The 18081-nt window shown below is 37.6% G+C and overlaps 1 protein-coding gene across 4 annotated transcripts in view; it reads right to left on the bottom strand.

Annotated features, from left to right (window-relative positions):
- USP6NL (USP6 N-terminal like) overlaps positions 1 to 18081 on the bottom strand; it is a 112416-nt gene that overhangs the window by 13540 nt on the left and 80795 nt on the right. For all 4 annotated transcript variants that reach the window (XM_032105917.1, XM_032105918.1, XM_032105915.1 and 1 more), the window contains 8 exons: positions 14364 to 14471; positions 12362 to 12471; positions 10128 to 10176; positions 8362 to 8482; positions 5028 to 5122; positions 3390 to 3455; positions 3203 to 3302; positions 910 to 1062 (listed from right to left, as the gene is read on the bottom strand). In XM_032105917.1, the coding sequence (XP_031961808.1) occupies positions 910 to 1062; positions 3203 to 3302; positions 3390 to 3455; positions 5028 to 5122; positions 8362 to 8482; positions 10128 to 10176; positions 12362 to 12471; positions 14364 to 14471 (802 nt within the window). The remainder of the gene's footprint in view (positions 1 to 909; positions 1063 to 3202; positions 3303 to 3389; positions 3456 to 5027; positions 5123 to 8361; positions 8483 to 10127; positions 10177 to 12361; positions 12472 to 14363; positions 14472 to 18081) is intronic.

Genomic DNA, 18081 nt, shown 5'->3' with positions numbered 1-18081 from the left:
GTAGTTCTGACACAGCCCAATACTGTGTGCAATAAATAATATCTACAGAAACAGAAAAATTAAGTTCATTAATGAAAGAATAAATTATCACAACAATGCTACACAGGCAATCTTTATTCTGACACTTCTTAACTTCTGAAAGCTAACCATAGCAGCTTTATTAAGTTAATTCAAGGTAAATTCTGCCATGTTTGTAATTTTTAAAAAAACATTTTGTCACATACTTTCCTACAGTTAGCAAGGATAAAGTAAAAGGGCTCTGAGTAATCACAAGAAAAATTCTAATTAAAGACTGTGGAGATAGGGATAGAAAAGAGAATAGAATCTTAAGAGGAAGAAGAGATCCCATACATTTCATAAGTAGGGCCACATGAAACAACCATCTCTTATCTGTAACCAAAAAGTACAAACACTAAGAAGAAACAAAGAAAACTATTCAATTAAACACCCAGAAGGTCTATCTCTTACAAGAAATTAAAAATCTGGATTTGACTAACAGAAGAAGCTATTTGACCTGAAGTTTGGTCCATATCTAATCAATCTACAAAACAGTCTGGATTCTCAGACAATGTAGTGTTTCAGACACTTTGAAACCTTGGTATTTAATCCTGTATCTGAAAGGTTTTATAAATTCAAGTTAATAAAATTACCAGAACATGGTATTTTTCAAAGTGCTTTGCTATTAGCTTAAAACCAGTAAACAAAACACCAAAAGAAGAGGAAATTCATGAAAGGAAAAGTGCTGATTTTACACTGTAAAATATTTTTGGGTAAAAACTCCCCAAATGTATGCAGTGATGAAGAGGAAAATATTTGCACAGTTTTCAACAGCATGAATTAACATTTAAAAAACTAACAATGTGTGAAGAGTTGCAAATATCTAACTCTGCATATGTGCAAGTTTCTTACCAGCTACTGGTAAATCCAGCTTTGCTCGTTTCAATTCTGATATAGAATTTTGGAGCTGCTCTATTACAAAGTCATCTTCATAGAAGAAATCCTTGGCTAAAGACTCCTGCAGAAATTCTACAAGCTCTTCCATTTGTAATTTCATCAGATGCTCTATATAAGGAGAAAACAGTACATAATACATTAAGATATCTTGATAATGAACACTCAAAAATGTACTTTAGTCATTAGGTGCTTTTGTTTTCAAAGCAGAATGAAAAACACTTGTTAATTAGGCAGATAACAGATTTCTACAACCAGAGATCTAAAAATACATTAAAAATTCACTTGCAAGTCACCATGGAAATCCTTTCTACACGTTATTCTCTACTTAGAACAGTGCTTTCCAAAACGGGGCATCTGCAGAAAACTAACTACAAGTCATCCTCCTTCGGCCTTCTCATCTCCAACAGCTTCAGGTCTTTATTTGTCAGCCTGCATCCTCAACTTACAAACACTGCTGTAGATCAGTACAATATACATCATCTCTCTTATTAGGAGCTCTGAAAAGCAGAAAAACATTTTAAAAATCACTGTTTACAGTACCCTCATTCAGAACTGAATTAACTCCCAATGAAATGATGATGGCAGCTCACTTCAGAACTGTTGCTTCAGGCTCTCTGAAAATTCAGGTCACATTTTGAAAGTCATTTTACAGTTATCAGACTATTTTTCTTTCTCTTACAGCAGTAAGGTCATGTGGATTGCAAGGCTGTAACTGCATACCTATGTCACTTTTTTCATCATTTGTATGTCATCCAAAGTTTCAGAATGTATGATTTTAATATGGAAATCACAAAAAAATGTTTTGGTGCTGTAATAAAAATGCTCTTGGCATGTATTCCACAATGACACTTTGACTGGATAGCTATACCATCCACATTTTTGAGGGTAGACAAGAAACTGGAAAACAAATCAGAATCTGTCTTCTGCCAGCTTCTCATCTCCTCTGTTGCCGTGAGGTTCTCTGTGTTTGATCATGGAGGAAGTTGCTGTGTACTTGCTAAGCAAGCAAATCCACACTCAGACTTTTTCCTCAGGCCTTCCCATTAAAAGAGTGGAGAATAACAAAAAACTTCCAGGTAGACGTCTATTTGCAAATAAAGAAAAACCAAAATGCTAAGCCTAATGATTTGCTTCTAAATGTTTAGCTTTCTCAAGTGCAGTAATGTAAAAAGTAACCTTTTCCATTTTTCAAAGCAGTTTGTAAACAAGCTCATGGGAACACCCCAGTGAGACAGTGAGGTAGCATCACCACAGTTCAAGAAGGATAAACTAGCAAGGAAATTACAACATTGATTCTGCAGGCCCCATGAAGACCTCTCTGCATTTACAGAGAGTCAAATGACTTCACTCAGAAAACCAAAATCCCACAGGAAGAGTGTCTCAAACTCGAGCTACAAGTTATCATCCATAGAAATGCTCAAGTCTATTTAGAAGCCAACATCCACCTTCAGAAGCTTTTTGGGTCCTTTGGAACTTAGGATGCTAAGTCACTTTGGTGAACCAAGCATAGATGCTTTAGACAGTTCTATCCAAAATCTCGATTTTTACACCTCACCTGAAGTCAAGAGATGAAGGAGAAGGTCACACAGGCAGACTAGAGAAATTCTGGATTTTAATTACATTCTTGGACGAACAATGGTATCACCACATAGACTGGTGATTCCTCGTTGCTGAGGTATTTGCTGGTAGATTTTCAGCATTTAGTGGCACACTCTGGATTCTTTGTGTGCTTTTTTAATTAATTTAAATCCTGTGAGGGCTAACAAGCCATTTCCAGACCATGGAACTACCACACTTCACGCCACTGTTTAGTCAGCAGTACAACTCACTTCAGGTCCAAATAACTTTTTGACACTAATAAATACTTTTCTTTGACAATCACACTGCATTGGACCCAGCTGAGATGGAATTAATTTTCCCCACAGCTGCCCTCACAGTACTGTGCTGCACACTGGTGTCTAGAAAGGTCCATCTTGCTTTCTCCTTACCCCAATCCTGCTGGAGGAGTGGAGGGATAGAGCAGCTTGGTGGGCAGCTGGATCCAGCCAAGGCCGATCCACAACATACATACATTAATAAAGCAAAGATTTTTAACTTTTTGTGGGTAAGGAATGAAAAATATCCCTCAGAAGCAGCATAAGGCAAATGGGAAACTAAGATGTTCACACATTAAGGTCAAACTACACAAAATCAGATCAAAACTAGCTGAACGTCTGTTTAGGTTTCAAATGTTTGAGGAATTTCTTACTTCTGTGCAGTTTCAGAATTGTGTAAGACATAGCAGTGAGAATCCGCTCTCCTTCAAGTATGTAGATATCCCATATCCTGAGGCTTAATGTAAAGGGAGTCTGCAATGACAGAATCAGGCAATGCTGTGAAAACAGTCTGCCCCAAGTCACAATTAAAAACTGCAACAGAAAGAAAAACATACTCACACGATCAAGAAAACACTGGAAAAACCACTTGGTTGTGTAAAAGCTGGTGGGCATATCCTGGGAGTCCTGCAAACAACACAACAAAGAAGTTGAAAAATATTTTCAAAAATTCAAGTAATGAATTGAACTGTCCATGAAAAAACATTTTCCCCGTGAGGCCAATGTAGGCAATAGTCAATAAAGAATTAATTAAACTATATAAGACATTGTTACTTCAATCCAACAGATGCAATTCTGGTTTTTATAGCTTTTCTTCATCAATTTCACCACCTGAAGAACATGCACTTGGAAATGCAGAAGTATTAATACATCCTAGACTTTTATCATGTTCTTGGGACAGAGGTAGCAGAGGATAAAATCCTCTCTCAAGAAAATAAATCAATATTCTGGAGCAACCCAAGTTCAGGCACTAGGTCCATTAAGTCTTTCATCTCTCTGTAGCAAGGCTGCCAATTTATGCCAAAGGCTGAAAGGACTTTGTTACAAAAATATATATGCACCAGAAATGATTGTAAAACAACCAAATTCTTTGACCACTGGGCCTCAAAAACAGGATGTAGGCTGATATGGAATTTTATTACTGAATTAAGGGGCCTAATTTCCCTTAGAGCACTGATAATCCACGTGGTATGACACCCATTCAAAGATTGGTAAAGCTTCTCTGCTGCTTCATGGAGCTCTTCAAAGTCCTTTGCACAGTTAGAGGAAAACTTGAAGGAAAAGCTGAGAAGTTAAGAAATCCTGAATTTAACTGTGGGAAAACATTATATTCTATGCTTGCCAGATTCAGCTTTTCCAAAAATTATGGACCAAATTTAAGAACTTAGTTAGACAAACACTGAATAAGCAACGGGCCAAATCCCTTTGGTTTATGTGCAGGCTTTACTTTTGTCTTTCAGGAGTTAACATTGACTCATTTTAGTGACACACAAAGAGATGAGGAAAAAGATGTTGCAAGTGAGCATCTCTAACACTACCTTTTAAGAACTGGAGATGAATTCTGGCAGTACCAATGTAGTGTGAAAGGAAATTCTTAATGACTACTGGAAGGACATTTTTCTCCCATGAGAAAAATAATTTACATCTTAGAATAAATATAGCCAATATTAGGAAAAAAAAAAAAAAAGGCATATTATTTTCTATTTAAGAGTATTAGAAAAGATAAAACTCTACATTTAGCTTCATGAAAATAGAAGTATTTTAAAAGAACCACTAACCCCTCTTATAAAGGCTCTTTTTTAAACAGAGATTAAAACTGGTTGTTCATAAAAGCCACCTCTGTCCAGAGATGAACCACAAAGCTAAACACACAAAAAGCCCTTGATAAAATGTTCTAGCATCAGCTCGCTTACAGCAGCTCACACAAGGCCAAATAGAAGAACCACACACTGTCCTTAACTCAGAGGTCCAGAGTGAGACAGACATCCAAACTACTCACTCTTAGGATCCAATTTTATCATAATTCTGCCAAGGTGCACCATAACTTTGTCTATAATGAAAACAACAGCATATTTGCTTCTTAAAGCTTTTCATTTTTTCCTGAGGTTTGAGTATTCTTGATCTAGTGGGTTCACCTGAACTGAAACAAGGCAGAAAGCTGTAAAGCAGCGTTGCTTGTATAGTGAAATAAATACTTACCAAATGCTGCTTAAGTTTGGACAAAAACTTCTTCAGTATTTTGTCATGATGTTCCTGAAACCTCAACAGTTTTGGAAAACCAGGAATAAAAAAACCTAAGAAAAGAAGTTGACCATTTAACAAGCATTTGTACTATAAAAATTACATTAAAAAAGGCATTAAGACTCCAAGAACATTATCCTTCTATAAGACCACTAAATCTGAACAGATATTCATAACAATATTTTGATGTTTCCATACAGATATGCACATCCTCCTGCCTAAATAGCTACAATCAATAGTAGTGACTATTACTAGATGTGTGACTTAGTGACTATTATCAGACCAGAATGACAAGTGACAGCAGATCCATCAGTGCTACATTAGCCAACCCAATATAAGATCATGTGAAAACCGTATTTATAATTATTCTTTAAAAGAAAACAAAACAAAGAATCACAACCCACACCCACTAAAATTGAAATTATAGCCCAGAAAATTCATGATAGAAGGGCAAACAGCATAGGTATCTAGTAGAACTGTCTGCATTGAAGAAAAGACCATAAAAAAAAGACAAGAGGGATATTCCAGCAAGACATCATGATTATATAAGTAAAGACTGTAAATTCATACAACTGAAACAATGGGCATAAAAAACCCTATCTAATAGGTTTAGTGATCATACATGGAAAAGGAAAGCTCCAAGATCCCCTTCCAACTGAGGTATCAGCAGAGTTAAAAAATGGCCCAGAGCAAACACATAACACAAGGCAAGAATCACAGACAGACACTGGGTTATATAGATCTAGTACGGCAGTTCCCTATTCTTAGGATGAAAAAGGCTATTAAAAAAACCCAAATATCTTTTAAGCAGTATGAAAACTGGAAGAACAAGTATAGATCCATAGCAGCCATACCACTTAAAAAAAAAATTACTAAAGAAGTTCCAAACCCAAAAGCAAAGTCTTTCTAGTTACCAATTGTGTAACTCAGTGCACAGTCACTAAAACACAAGATTTACTACCTCAGAATCACACAGGTTTAGTATTTTATAGATACAAATGCAAATTCTACAATACTTAAATGTCAGGTTGCATATTAGGAAATTTCAATAACACAGGCAAGGCATTTGGTTTCTTTCTTACTGTAAACAGTGAATGACTACATCAAAGCTAATTAGACATCAACAGTAACAATAAAGGTTCTTTTTCCATGGAAGGTTGCTCTTTCACGTTTATATACACCAACTCGTTATGCTGAATTTCTAAGACTGTAGAAAAGATCAATGGAAAGAGCTTCCAAAAAAACCAGGTAATTTTCAGGGTCAGGTGTCTGTATTTTTATCATTTAGAGACTTCACATACAATATGAAATACCCCAGAGACCAAATTCATCTCTTGATTTCAAGTGGTGTTATATTAGAAATTAGTCTGGCTAATGGGCTGCACCCAAAAAGTATTCCAGGTTGCCATATCACAGGTAAAAGTGAAAAACACATGAAAAACCTTGTCTGTGGGGAGGAGCTTTCAACCATCCTAATCTTGCCAATATGATTCTAATTGAATTACTCAGCCCACTCCCATGATTTCCATAGGGAGATGCCCATTTCAAAGAACCATCTGATGGTCTGTGGCATCAAGTGCAATTAGAAAAGTTTTTCTTCACAGATATTGGCAAATTGGAATTGAAATTACTTAAGCTTTAAAGAGTTGACCAACAGTGCTTTAAGCTAGTTTCTCTAAAGAACACAGAAAGCGCAAACTGTAATATGACATCAGTTAAATCAGTTTTAAAGTTTTCTTTCCACAATCTGCAGTGATATTTACAGCTGCACAGTGACATAAACTGATTTAAAACAGATACATTCTAAGAATCACAGGAAATCCAGGTTGCATGGGACTTCTGGAGATTATCTGGTCCAACATGTTGAAGGCAGAACCTTAGACTAGTTGGCAACATTTAATAAATGATAAATTGGCAACACATGAGTTATAATTAAAGTTTTATCAGCATATCTATAAATGCAAACTTGCCTAACAGGAGCTGCCAAGACAGTTTCAATGTGTATAATAAAGCTGTGGCATGATGGTTCATATGCCCTGTGGAGGAGCTCATCAAGCCTTGGGCTAACTCAAAGCTCCCTCCTTCCCTCTCAAGTCACTTGGCAGGTGTGTGATAGGAATGAAGGAGGGGAAGAGAGAGGTTTGCAATATCTCAAGCAACAAATCTGCCTGTGTTCACCCTCTTGTTCATCACATCTTTGTTTACCATGCACACGATTTGGTAAATAGGGAGCTGATTTTGACTTACTTCCCCCAAAACACCTAGAATTTTCTGTGAGCTTTGAGAAGCTCAATATTCTACACTGTTGCAGTTGCACAGGTTTGGATTATTATGAAATCTATAGATTTTTTGCAAGATGCTTTTAGTCTGTGTTTATTGTGTAAAGCTCTAAGAAAATATTTTGACATTTGACGAATTCAAAATTTCATTTATGACACTGATATCAGATAACACTTTTTTTCCTTCCCCAGTGCTGATAGCTTTGCAGAACTGTAAACAGCAAACTAACAAACCATCCCTTTGTTTTGGGGGTGGAGAACATTCAGGAACACTGAAAAGCCTGGGAAGGAAGATATCACAGAATGAGAAATTCTTCAGCAGGGAAAAGCAGCTAGAGCTTGCTGGAAATTTGCTAAAACCCCAAGTTCTGGATGGCATTTACTTTTGCAGCCTTCCAAGAACCACAGCTTTTGTGAATCACCACAACTGTAACATCACAAAGGTTTTGGAATTCCTGGGCTTGCTCCATACCAACAGCCATGTAATATGCATAGATCATAATAAATCTGGCATGGAAAGAGAGAACTACCAATAACATAAGAACAACATTACCAAGAGAGCAGGAAATTCTGTGTGAGGCAGAGATAAAACTGAGAAGCCTGAAGTTCATGCCTAGACACAAGTCCATTTTTTACTGCAGATTCCTGTCCTGCCAAATGATAGCACAGCTGCAATATTATTTAACACATTCTCTATTAGGTTTCCACTACTATTTTATTACTATATAGATGTCTACATAACCAGCTTTCAATTGGTTACATTCCCTGAGAGAATAAGAGAAGAGGAAACCATCTGATTTTCATTAAGAACTATTTGAAAGATACCACATATAAAAACCATTACTTACTCTTACGGATGAGAGCTCCAGTAACATGCAATACCTCCCTCAAGTATAAAACTCCCATTATGTCTTATTTTTGACCAATCAGAACAGCATAGTTCCATTTTCAAATAATTTACAGCTTAAATAGGACAGGCTGAAACCTAAATATACTGACATGAAACTCCATACCATGCATAGCGTGCTTTGGACCAGAGAGAAGTTTCACCAAGGCCCAGAAGGCATCTTCTTCATTCATGTACATCAGGAGCAAAGCTGTGATCTGGCTCATTCCCTGACAGTATCCAACTTCCTGAAAACCATACAGTGGAAATATTAAAATGCTGGAAACAAAAGCCTCATAGCCATAAGCTTTTAGCTTTTCCTTGGGGTACTGGAGGAAAGATGATGCCTGTCCTGATGGCAAAGCTTCCCACCAAACACACTTCATATTTAAACATTAAAAATATTGGCAGGTAGAAGGGATGATGCACAACCCTCCAACTGAAAAATAACTTGGAAGTATTGATTGCTCATTAGAACTCACTACTGATGAACAAAATCCTTTGTCAATACTAATATTTTCAAGTTACTGTATCATCTTATTGTCCAATGGATGCGTTTCTCATTTAGCTGTGATTTGGGGGGTTCTGTGGAGGGTGAGAGTATCTGGCTTTGTTCTGGTTTACAGTCAGGGCACCATCTGATAACCGCAGGATTTTTCAAGAGTGACCTGTAACTATAAACTTGCTCAAGTTTAGCAGCCCAATAGCAAGCAACTCTAATAAACCCAAAGAAAAAATTTATTGCTCCAAAACTGAACTTGAGTACTTCCTCTGCTATTAATTTTGAATTTTATGGCAGGAACCAGCTGTCACTATCATTCAGCTGTTCAGATAACCCCATCAATAAAGTATATGTATGGAAAATTACTTAATTGTTGAGTAAGTTTTTTCAGGTTTCCAAATTCTTAGCACAACTTTGCTCTAGGGATAAAACCAAAGCATTAGAACTGCTACACATTAAGAGGAAAAATACAACAACAGAAGTGCGAAATAAAAACTTCACTATAATATTCTCATCATTACAGTTTAATGATTGATTTGAAACATAATTATTTATGCAACTTGAAAATACAAGTCCAGTGTTTTATAGAAGGCATAAAAGGCCAGACAGAAAGGTTTGGATTTTGAAAAAATCCAAACAAACCAGTATTTAATTCAAATAACTGCTTAATTTCTCTTTCCTCTTCTAAAGCTAATATATTTTATATTGACTTCTAGAGAGTTGCTGATGGATACAAAATGGAAGATACACAGAAATGCTCAAAATGGGCCCAAGGAATGAGGGGACAGTGCATTAAAACCACAGTTAAACGTGGACACGATGGCGTTTCTTTTTTTTCTATTTTTAGCATACAGCCAAAAGACATTGCAAAATACATAAGCTTCTAACCCTTATGAAATAGTCTGGAAAGCCCACTCTAATAAATCCCCATCCAGGACTGCAGCCAAGACAAAGGGCTTATGTAAAGAAGATGCAACCTTTTAAACTAATTTCAAATTTTTAGAACCTTTCAGGTTATGAAACACACCTGTGGACTCCAACATGCATCTTTCTGCAGTATTTTCCTCCCCATCATTCAAATGAAAGGGAGGCAGATAAAATAATGGGGGAAAATATCAGTCACATAACACTCCAGCACAACACAAATTCATTATTTTAATTAGACACAATCCTTGGCTTCAGCCAAATTGTAAGCACAGTTCAGTCTGTCCAATAAAACTCCTGAGATGCTTCATTTTAACTTCAGCTCAAAACACATCAACAAATCATTTATTTCTGTGTACCTCCAAAGGTCTCTGAAATGTCTGTTGGTTTTTTAGGGAAAAAGCAATGCAAGTTATCTTACAGCACATTCAGAGAACCAGATTTAACTGTGAAGGAACACAACTTACCGTATTATATATGGAATATGCAGCTAAAACATGGAACAAAGATTGTTGCCTGAAGAAATAAGAGCACAAAATGAAAAAAATTATAGTATTATCTTTTGTAAAAACAGAAAAACATAGAAGTAGTGAACTGGATTTTGGAAACACGTTTTCCCAATTTAACCTGTCTAGCACTAAAGACCAGGATAAACCACACTTCACAATGGTAAGTGCTTCTGATTTCAAGCCAATTTCATAATTAGCACCTTTAAGATGTTTTACATGTTGAAATGTTTCAAAAAGTATCAATAATACTTTAGAAGAGAGTGATGGCACATCATCATTTTTACAGACAGGTAAAGTGAATCATTGCATGGGTGACATTTCAAACACTGATTTATTGTGAATGCCAAAATTTAAACGCCCTAAACCTGATTTCTGTGCTTGCAGAACACTAACAGCTGTTACTGATTCCAAACAGAGATGTAGAAGTGAAGATGTGAAATACACAAAGCAGCCACAAAGGTGTCTTAATCTTGGCACCAAAATTAGAGTCTGCTCTAGTGACTGCTACTGTCGAACTGAAGACAAACAATATTAACTCTGGCTCAGCATCTTGTGCTCAGCCCTCTGTTGATCTCTGGATACTTCAGAATTACCAAGAGCTTTGTAGAGGTCCTTCGCTTTCTGTAAAACAGTCTAACCTGTGAAGGTAGCCAGACAAAAAACCCCAAACAACAACAAACCAACCAGCACAACTCTGATCTTTCCAAGTGGTATATGAAAGTAATGGTGGAGAGCTCTCATAATCAACTTTTAAACTCACAGCTACTTTTTGTCACCTGTTCAGGAGAGAATCTGGATACCTGAACACCTACTTTCATCTACAAGCTGAGTTTTTCACATTGTCCTTTTTCTATCCAGAGAAATTTTCTTCCTGTTACTAATCAATGAATGGAAAGATGTACTAGCAGGCTAAAAAACAGCATAAACCAGAAGCTGCTTATTTTCTTTTGGGAAGAGGATTTATACTTGGAGAATTTTACCAAACATCTACATTATGGCATTTTGGTTTACCCTCTTGCAGAATTGAAGTTTAGCCATTCTTCAGTAACCAAAGAAGGTACTAGCCATTAAGCTGAGCCTCATTTTACAAGGACAAACTAACAGGTCCCCAATGTACATAGGAACCTCCTGTACCCTCAGATGACCATATGAAACTGAGCATAGGAGCTCTATCTCATTCACAGTTACATACACAGAGTAATGGTGATTTTAGTATTATTTACACTTGATGGTAGCACTAAAGACCTGTAAAAGAATGACCCTTCAAAGACATACAGTCTGCTTAAAAGTCAAACAAGCTATTGACTTACCCAGGGGACTTTATTTCACTGCTATGTGAAATGATTTCTGAATTTTTCATTGAGGCATTGCTGGAAATGCATAATATATGTACAGTAATTCTGAGATCTATTCCAAGTGTGAAATTGCTTTAGGCAGCCAAAGGCTTTCCTGTGGACTCTGAGGGCATGGTTACAACAGCCACAGGGACGGGAGATGGCTCTGTTTGTGTTAACCCCAAACTGATGAGGCAACGAGCTTCTGCTGACATCTAAAATGTGTGCACTGAACAAAGAGAGGCCCGAGCAGCACAGGCACTGACAGCCCTGCACAAATGGATCTGAACTGCACTGGCTGCATGAATAGTCTCAGCTTGGGAATCTCCGCTCTGTGCTCCTTCCTTACAGCCATCACAGAAATTCCCCGATTTAGAATTTTTCCACAAAACATCTAGAATAACAATGGAAGAAAATGTTACTTTTATTATCACATCGAAGTCCACAGCTCTGAGTACTGCTTTTTGAGAACAGCAGACTACCATAAAATCTGCCTTGGCAAGAAAAGGAGATTAAAACCTGAACTAATACAGAAACAGAAGGGGAAAAATACCCTCTTCTTCTCAGCAGGGTGCTGATGCTGCAAACAAGCAACAATACTGATGTTTGTATCCCCACTTTTTTCACTATTAAGCATTTTTAAAGATGACAGCTGCCTAATATTCCTCATCTAGTGGCAGCAAAAAATAACAAAACATTCTGAAGAAATTCAAAAGCATTACGGCCTACAGTTCTAAATAATTAAATGCTCACATACAAAAATACTGCTTTATTTGGTTCTGAATCAGACACTGGGAGAAGAAGAACACGAAATCCAAAGAAAGTCTAAAATCTCTGGGAAGGTGAAAGTTTACTTACTTTACACCGTATCTGTCCCGAAACATGATGTGGTCTCTGTACGTCCGGTTTACATCAAGGTCAATTTGCCGGATATCTGGCGACGACCCTCGTGCTTGACACTTCAATTTCTGGGAACACAGTAAAGAACAGAATTTAAGTTTAAAGTTGTGAACTCTAAAATAGCAGAAATCTGCTTGACTGTACAGCTATATTAAAGTAATTGCCATCACACGATTTAAAACAATACAGAATAGCAACTCATGAGATTAACGGTTTTAACTCCCAAAATAAGCTTATACATGTACAAATTCTGTGACTCAGAAGCAGCCACAGAGAAAAGATGTAGAAAGACCAATCCCATAACACAATTTTTCACTGCCCATATTTAAGGTTGTTTCAGCATTTCGAATTTCTTATTGCCATTTCTCAAGCACGCACAGCACTAGAGAAAGACAGAAAATTAATTTTGCTACTCAGGAACAAGAACCTGAGATGCCAAGTGCTCTAGACTAGACTTTAAGCAAGTGATTTAGTGTGGTTTTCATACTTTTCCTGTCGTTTTCTCTAGCAGAAGTAACAGCTACATAGCTGCCATTTATTACCTAAGTACAGATAATGGACATTTCTATAGTAATTTCCTCTGTTTTTCTGTTCTAATCTAATTTAGCTGTAGAGTACGTCTACTTTAGCACTTGCTTTAGTGTTTTATAATTAAATCCATTTTTGTAACTGAATACTTATGAAGCCTGCACAGGTTTAGACTGACACCTTATTTTTTGCACTTAAAATGATTTTCTCTTGACACTCATTCATTTATTCTCACTTCTGTCCGTAAAAGTTGAGTTTGCAAGCCTCTGGATTCAATATGGTATTTTCAGAACATTACTTCTGACTATCAGAGAATACCACAAAAGGCAAAACTCTACAGACTCTGGTTACAAAAAAAGAAGAGTAAAGACAAAAAGAGTAATAACAAAGGGATCAAACAGGGAACAGTAACATGCATCAAGTCTGTTTGAACACAACCAGAAGCTTTAGGCACATGAGGAATTACTTGTAAGTCATTGAACCAACATAACACTAACCACATCTCAGCTATGTGCACCTTTCAATATAATTTAAAGTAAACACCCAGAATGATCTGTCCCCCCCAGACAGACCAGAAAGGCAGCAAAAGGAAAATTTCTGGTTTTTAAACACCTATGGTTTGATGGAATATAGGAAAAGAAGCACCCTGAGCCCTTGCAGTCGTGGCAGCTTCACGTGTGAGAGAACAGAAAGGTACCGAAAATTTGAGAAACAGGAAGGACAGAAGGTTAAGAACTGGTCTTTCCCCTGCAAAGAGAACTGAAAGAAGGTATTTGACCTACAACAAATGTGTATTATTCTTCTAAATTTAGGGTGTGCAGTTTGTGACATTTGCAGTGAGCAGTGTTAATATAATTTCAGGAAACAGGAAAATAGAGAGCAGCAAGATGAGTATATCGCAAATAAATCAGATAGTGGTGGAAGAAACTCTTTCTACTTCTGTATCTGAACTACAAACACGTCTTTGTTTTGTATTGAGCATTAGATGACACTAACAATTTCTGAAGATTATTTCACCTATTTTTAAATGCTTCTAGTTTTACTTGGCATTCTTCCCTGCAACGACATTAATCAGCATTAACTCTGTTTTACTTTGGATCTCCCACTACTCTTACTGAGGAATTTACAAAAAATATAATAGTCTGAAAGAGCAGCCTGTTAGACTAAAGAGTGAGAAATATGAGGAAGGTAACAGACACCAAAATTTAGATACCACCAATCCCAACACCAATCTTCTTCCATAAGATTCCTCATCTATTCACACTCAGCTCAGCTTTTGAATACACAGCCTTTTTCCTAGCTGAAACAAGCAATAGAGTGCAATGTAATTTCTAATTTATTTTTTTAACACTGCATAACAGCAAAGGCTTAATAAAGCCTGTAGTTTTAGTATCTGGTATTTTTTAATTAAGTAGAAATTCTACAAACTCACATTATAGAAGTCTTTCATTTCTTCTTTCATCTTAGGAACATCAAGCAGCAAAGACCAGACTTGCCCTCTGAACTGCAGTGGGATCCCTTTATAAATTCTCCTATGAAACTGCAAAAAGAGAAAAGAAGATAAAAATGCAGCACAATTCACAATGCTCTGAATAAAAGGAATAGTGATGCACAACATGCTAAAGAGAAAAATGCAATTACACCAACTGCCCTAAGAAAGGGATGACCTGCTGGTGACGAAGTGTTCCAATGTGTTTTGAGGAACATGTCCAGCAACGCCATTTGGGACCTCTTGACGGAATCCAGAGGCACAGGGACAAAATGGATACAGAGGCCAAACCTTCCCAGGTGGCGTTTTCAAGTCAGGACTTTTGCATGTAGGAAGGTCTGTCAAAATTGTATCACCTTTGCCGAGCAAATTTTGTGATTTAGATCCCAAAAATCAGATTCCTAGCAACACTATTTCAGGGTAAGCCACAAATAACTCACTGTAATTATGGTCTATAAATAGAAATAGCAAAAGGCAAGCAGCAAAATCACAAAGCTTTAAAAATTATCAGTAAAAAACCAAATGCAGAACTGATTTTTGAATTCTTGTAAAACTGCAACAGAGTGCTGAAATGTATGTTATGCAAGGAGACAAACTGTGAGATCACAAAAAATCAGAATGTGCCATTTCTAAAGCTAACAGATCTCAGACTCTATTTCTAAACTAATAATCAGTCTCCTACATGCATATTAAAACATTTCCAAAAAAAACCAACAAAAAACACAAAAAGGTGTTACCATCTTTTGGAGACATACCTAAGACAAGGGAAATAAAAAAGGCAACCCTGGCAAAGAAAATGAATCCTTCTGAAGTTATGTTTTTACCATTATTTTAATGATTACACAGGGAGACAATTAGATTCAAAAGAGAACAAACCACACACAATTGCTCTCCAATTTTTCCTTAGTGTTTATCCTACAATGAAAGTCAGACCTTAAAAATCTCAGTTGAAAAAGCTACCACTTCCTTTAAACATTTTTATAAAAAAGTTATGCTTGCAGTAAGAAATATTTCAAAAGCAATGTCCTCCTCAAAGACAGGATTTTTCTTCTTTTCACGTATTTCACATCTCCAGTTTTGGAAAATTAATGAACCCCTCTTTGCAGTATATTTCCAAACCTCCTGCCATTTGGAATATATTGGCTCTTTAAAGGTGTCTTTAATTCCAGCAAGGATTTGTGTCTGGATTGCAGAATCTGTAACTCTTGCACAAGTAAGGTTATGAGTTTCTTCCCTTGCTCCTTTTTCAAATGAAAATTATAAACTTGTATAAAATACAGCAGCCATCCTGAAGACTGTCCACAAAAAAAAATGTTGTGCTTCATAAAGAAAAATTTGCTGCCTTAATACTAAGAATGCTAAAGCAGCAACACTTGTAGTGCGAGCACAGCTGGGCCAGTGCAGTTTCTTCTGTGAAGGTGAAGAAGAACATACAGAGCTCCAAAGCAGCCTTCTCTACAGATGGATACCCTGAGCTCAGGTCACAGAATTCCAGTGTGTGTCAACCCAGACACAAGGGTAACTGTTTGTGGGAAATAATTCAAGTCTTTTGAAAGCCAGACATCCCCAACTGCAGTGGAGTCATCCTAGGAAGAGATTAGCCTGTCTACTGGAAAGCAAAATGAGCCAAATTTGCAGGATCTTTTCTGGAAATCTGGAGGAAAACTAGGGGAAAAAAACGCAGTGATCTATGTCCTCAGTGATGGGTAGTACTATTTATTCCTCAGACCCATGTATAGCAACAGAGCACCTTCACAACAAACACTTTTTTCAGCTAATTATAATTTTTTAACTCATTTGCAAATGTCTCCAAGAGCAAAAGATTATTAATGAAGACAACTGGTTGAAGAATAAACTCTCAAGACTACTGTTGAATAAATTAGTATTTTGAGAGAAGGTCAGGTGGATACAAAAGGCCAGAAATAAGCTTTTATAATAATAGCTTCTTATTCAAACAGAATTAAAACAATTCAAACCATCCATCCAAAGTGTGAAGATGTTCAGGGGCTTTTTGGAAAATAAAACTGAAGGAGAAGAACCTCCAGTTTCAGAGGAGTCCTTGGCATTTACAATTTTCCCATCTCCTGCACTGCCTAGATTGAAACAGCCAAATGCTAGAAGAGCCCTTAAAGGAGGAAGTAAAAACTGAGACGCAGAACTATGGAAGTGCTTTTCACAGAAAAGTTTGAAAAATGAGTTGCAAATATAACTTTTAAAAGAGCAGAAAGGACAGAGAGGCACCACCTGACAGAATAAACCCAAATAACATTCACAGCTTCTTGCAAACTATTTTAGATCTGTGTTCAGCTGACTCTGCTGTTCCAACTATTCTTTTATTGAGGCAGAGGAAAGTTCTCAGTCATCCCAAGTCATTACTAGATCCTGCCTACAGACTCAGCAGAACACTAGACCGAAAACTTTCACTATCTGATACAGAGGAGAGAAATGTCACTCAGTCATGGCACAGGTTCCACTGCACAAAGAAGAACATGGAAACAAGTGTGAAAAATTTCATACACAATGGAAAACTAAGAGGAGTGGCTGATACACCAAGAGGGTTGTGCTGCCATCCAGAGTGATGTCAACAAGCTGAAGAAATGGGCTGCCAGGAGCCCCACAGAGTTCAACAAGGAGAGGTTCAAAGTCCTGCACCTGGGAAGGAACAGCCCCAGACACCAGAACATTCTAGGGGTCACCAGCTGGAAAGCAGCTCAGAAGAAAAGGACCTGGGAGTCCTGGTGGACACCAAGTTGAGCAGCAGCCAGTGCAGTGCCCTTGAAGCAAAGATGACCAATGGTATCCTGGGCTGCATCAGACAAAAGTATTCCCAGCATGTTGAGGGAGGTGATCCTTTCCCTGTACTCAGCACTGGTGAGTCCAGTTGTGGGCTCCTCAACACGAGACGGACATGGACACACTGCAAAGGGCTACAGAGATGATGAGACCATCTCTGCCATGAGGAGAGGCTGAGAGGGCTGGGACTGTTCAGCCAGGAGCAGAGAAGGCTCAGGGGGATCTTATCAATTTGTCTTTTGCATAACGATGAAGGAAGGGTGCAAAAAGGACAGAGCCAGGCTCTGTTCAGTGGTACCCAGTGACACAACCAGAGGGAACGGGCATAAACTGAAACACTGGAGATTCCCTCTGAACTTCAGGAAAGATTTTTTCACTCTGAGGGTGATGGAGCACTGGCACAGGTCATCCTGTCAGGCTGTGGTGTCTCCAACCTTGGACATACTCAAAAGCCATCAGGACATGGTCCTGGGCAGCTGGAGGTGGCCCTGCTCGAGCAGGAGGCTGGACCAGGTGACCTCAGAGGCCCCTTCCAACCCCAACCTTTCAGTGACCCTGTGCAATGCTGCAGCTTTGCGAAAACGACACGGCTGTGCTGCATCTTGGGGACTGTGGGAGGGAACCCACACACACTTCACTGCAAAATTAATTTCTGATAATCATTCAGTCACCAAACAGTTAAAGAAAAGATAAATGAACAAACTGATTATTAGCTAGCTGAATGTCTTTACCATAAGTACCATTCTAGTGCCCTCTGCTGTCTTTTATATCCTTATGTAATACCGGGTTAAAAATCTGCTGAGAAATGCTGGTTGGGTCTATACACTTGCAGAGCTCTGATCTACTTTTCTGCTATCTCTGAATTAAT

This window comes from Corvus moneduloides, chromosome 4, assembly GCF_009650955.1.
Source record: "Corvus moneduloides isolate bCorMon1 chromosome 4, bCorMon1.pri, whole genome shotgun sequence".
In the NCBI taxonomy this organism is placed as follows: domain Eukaryota; kingdom Metazoa; phylum Chordata; class Aves; order Passeriformes; family Corvidae; genus Corvus; species Corvus moneduloides.
This window is presented reverse-complemented; position numbering and strand designations above follow the sequence as displayed.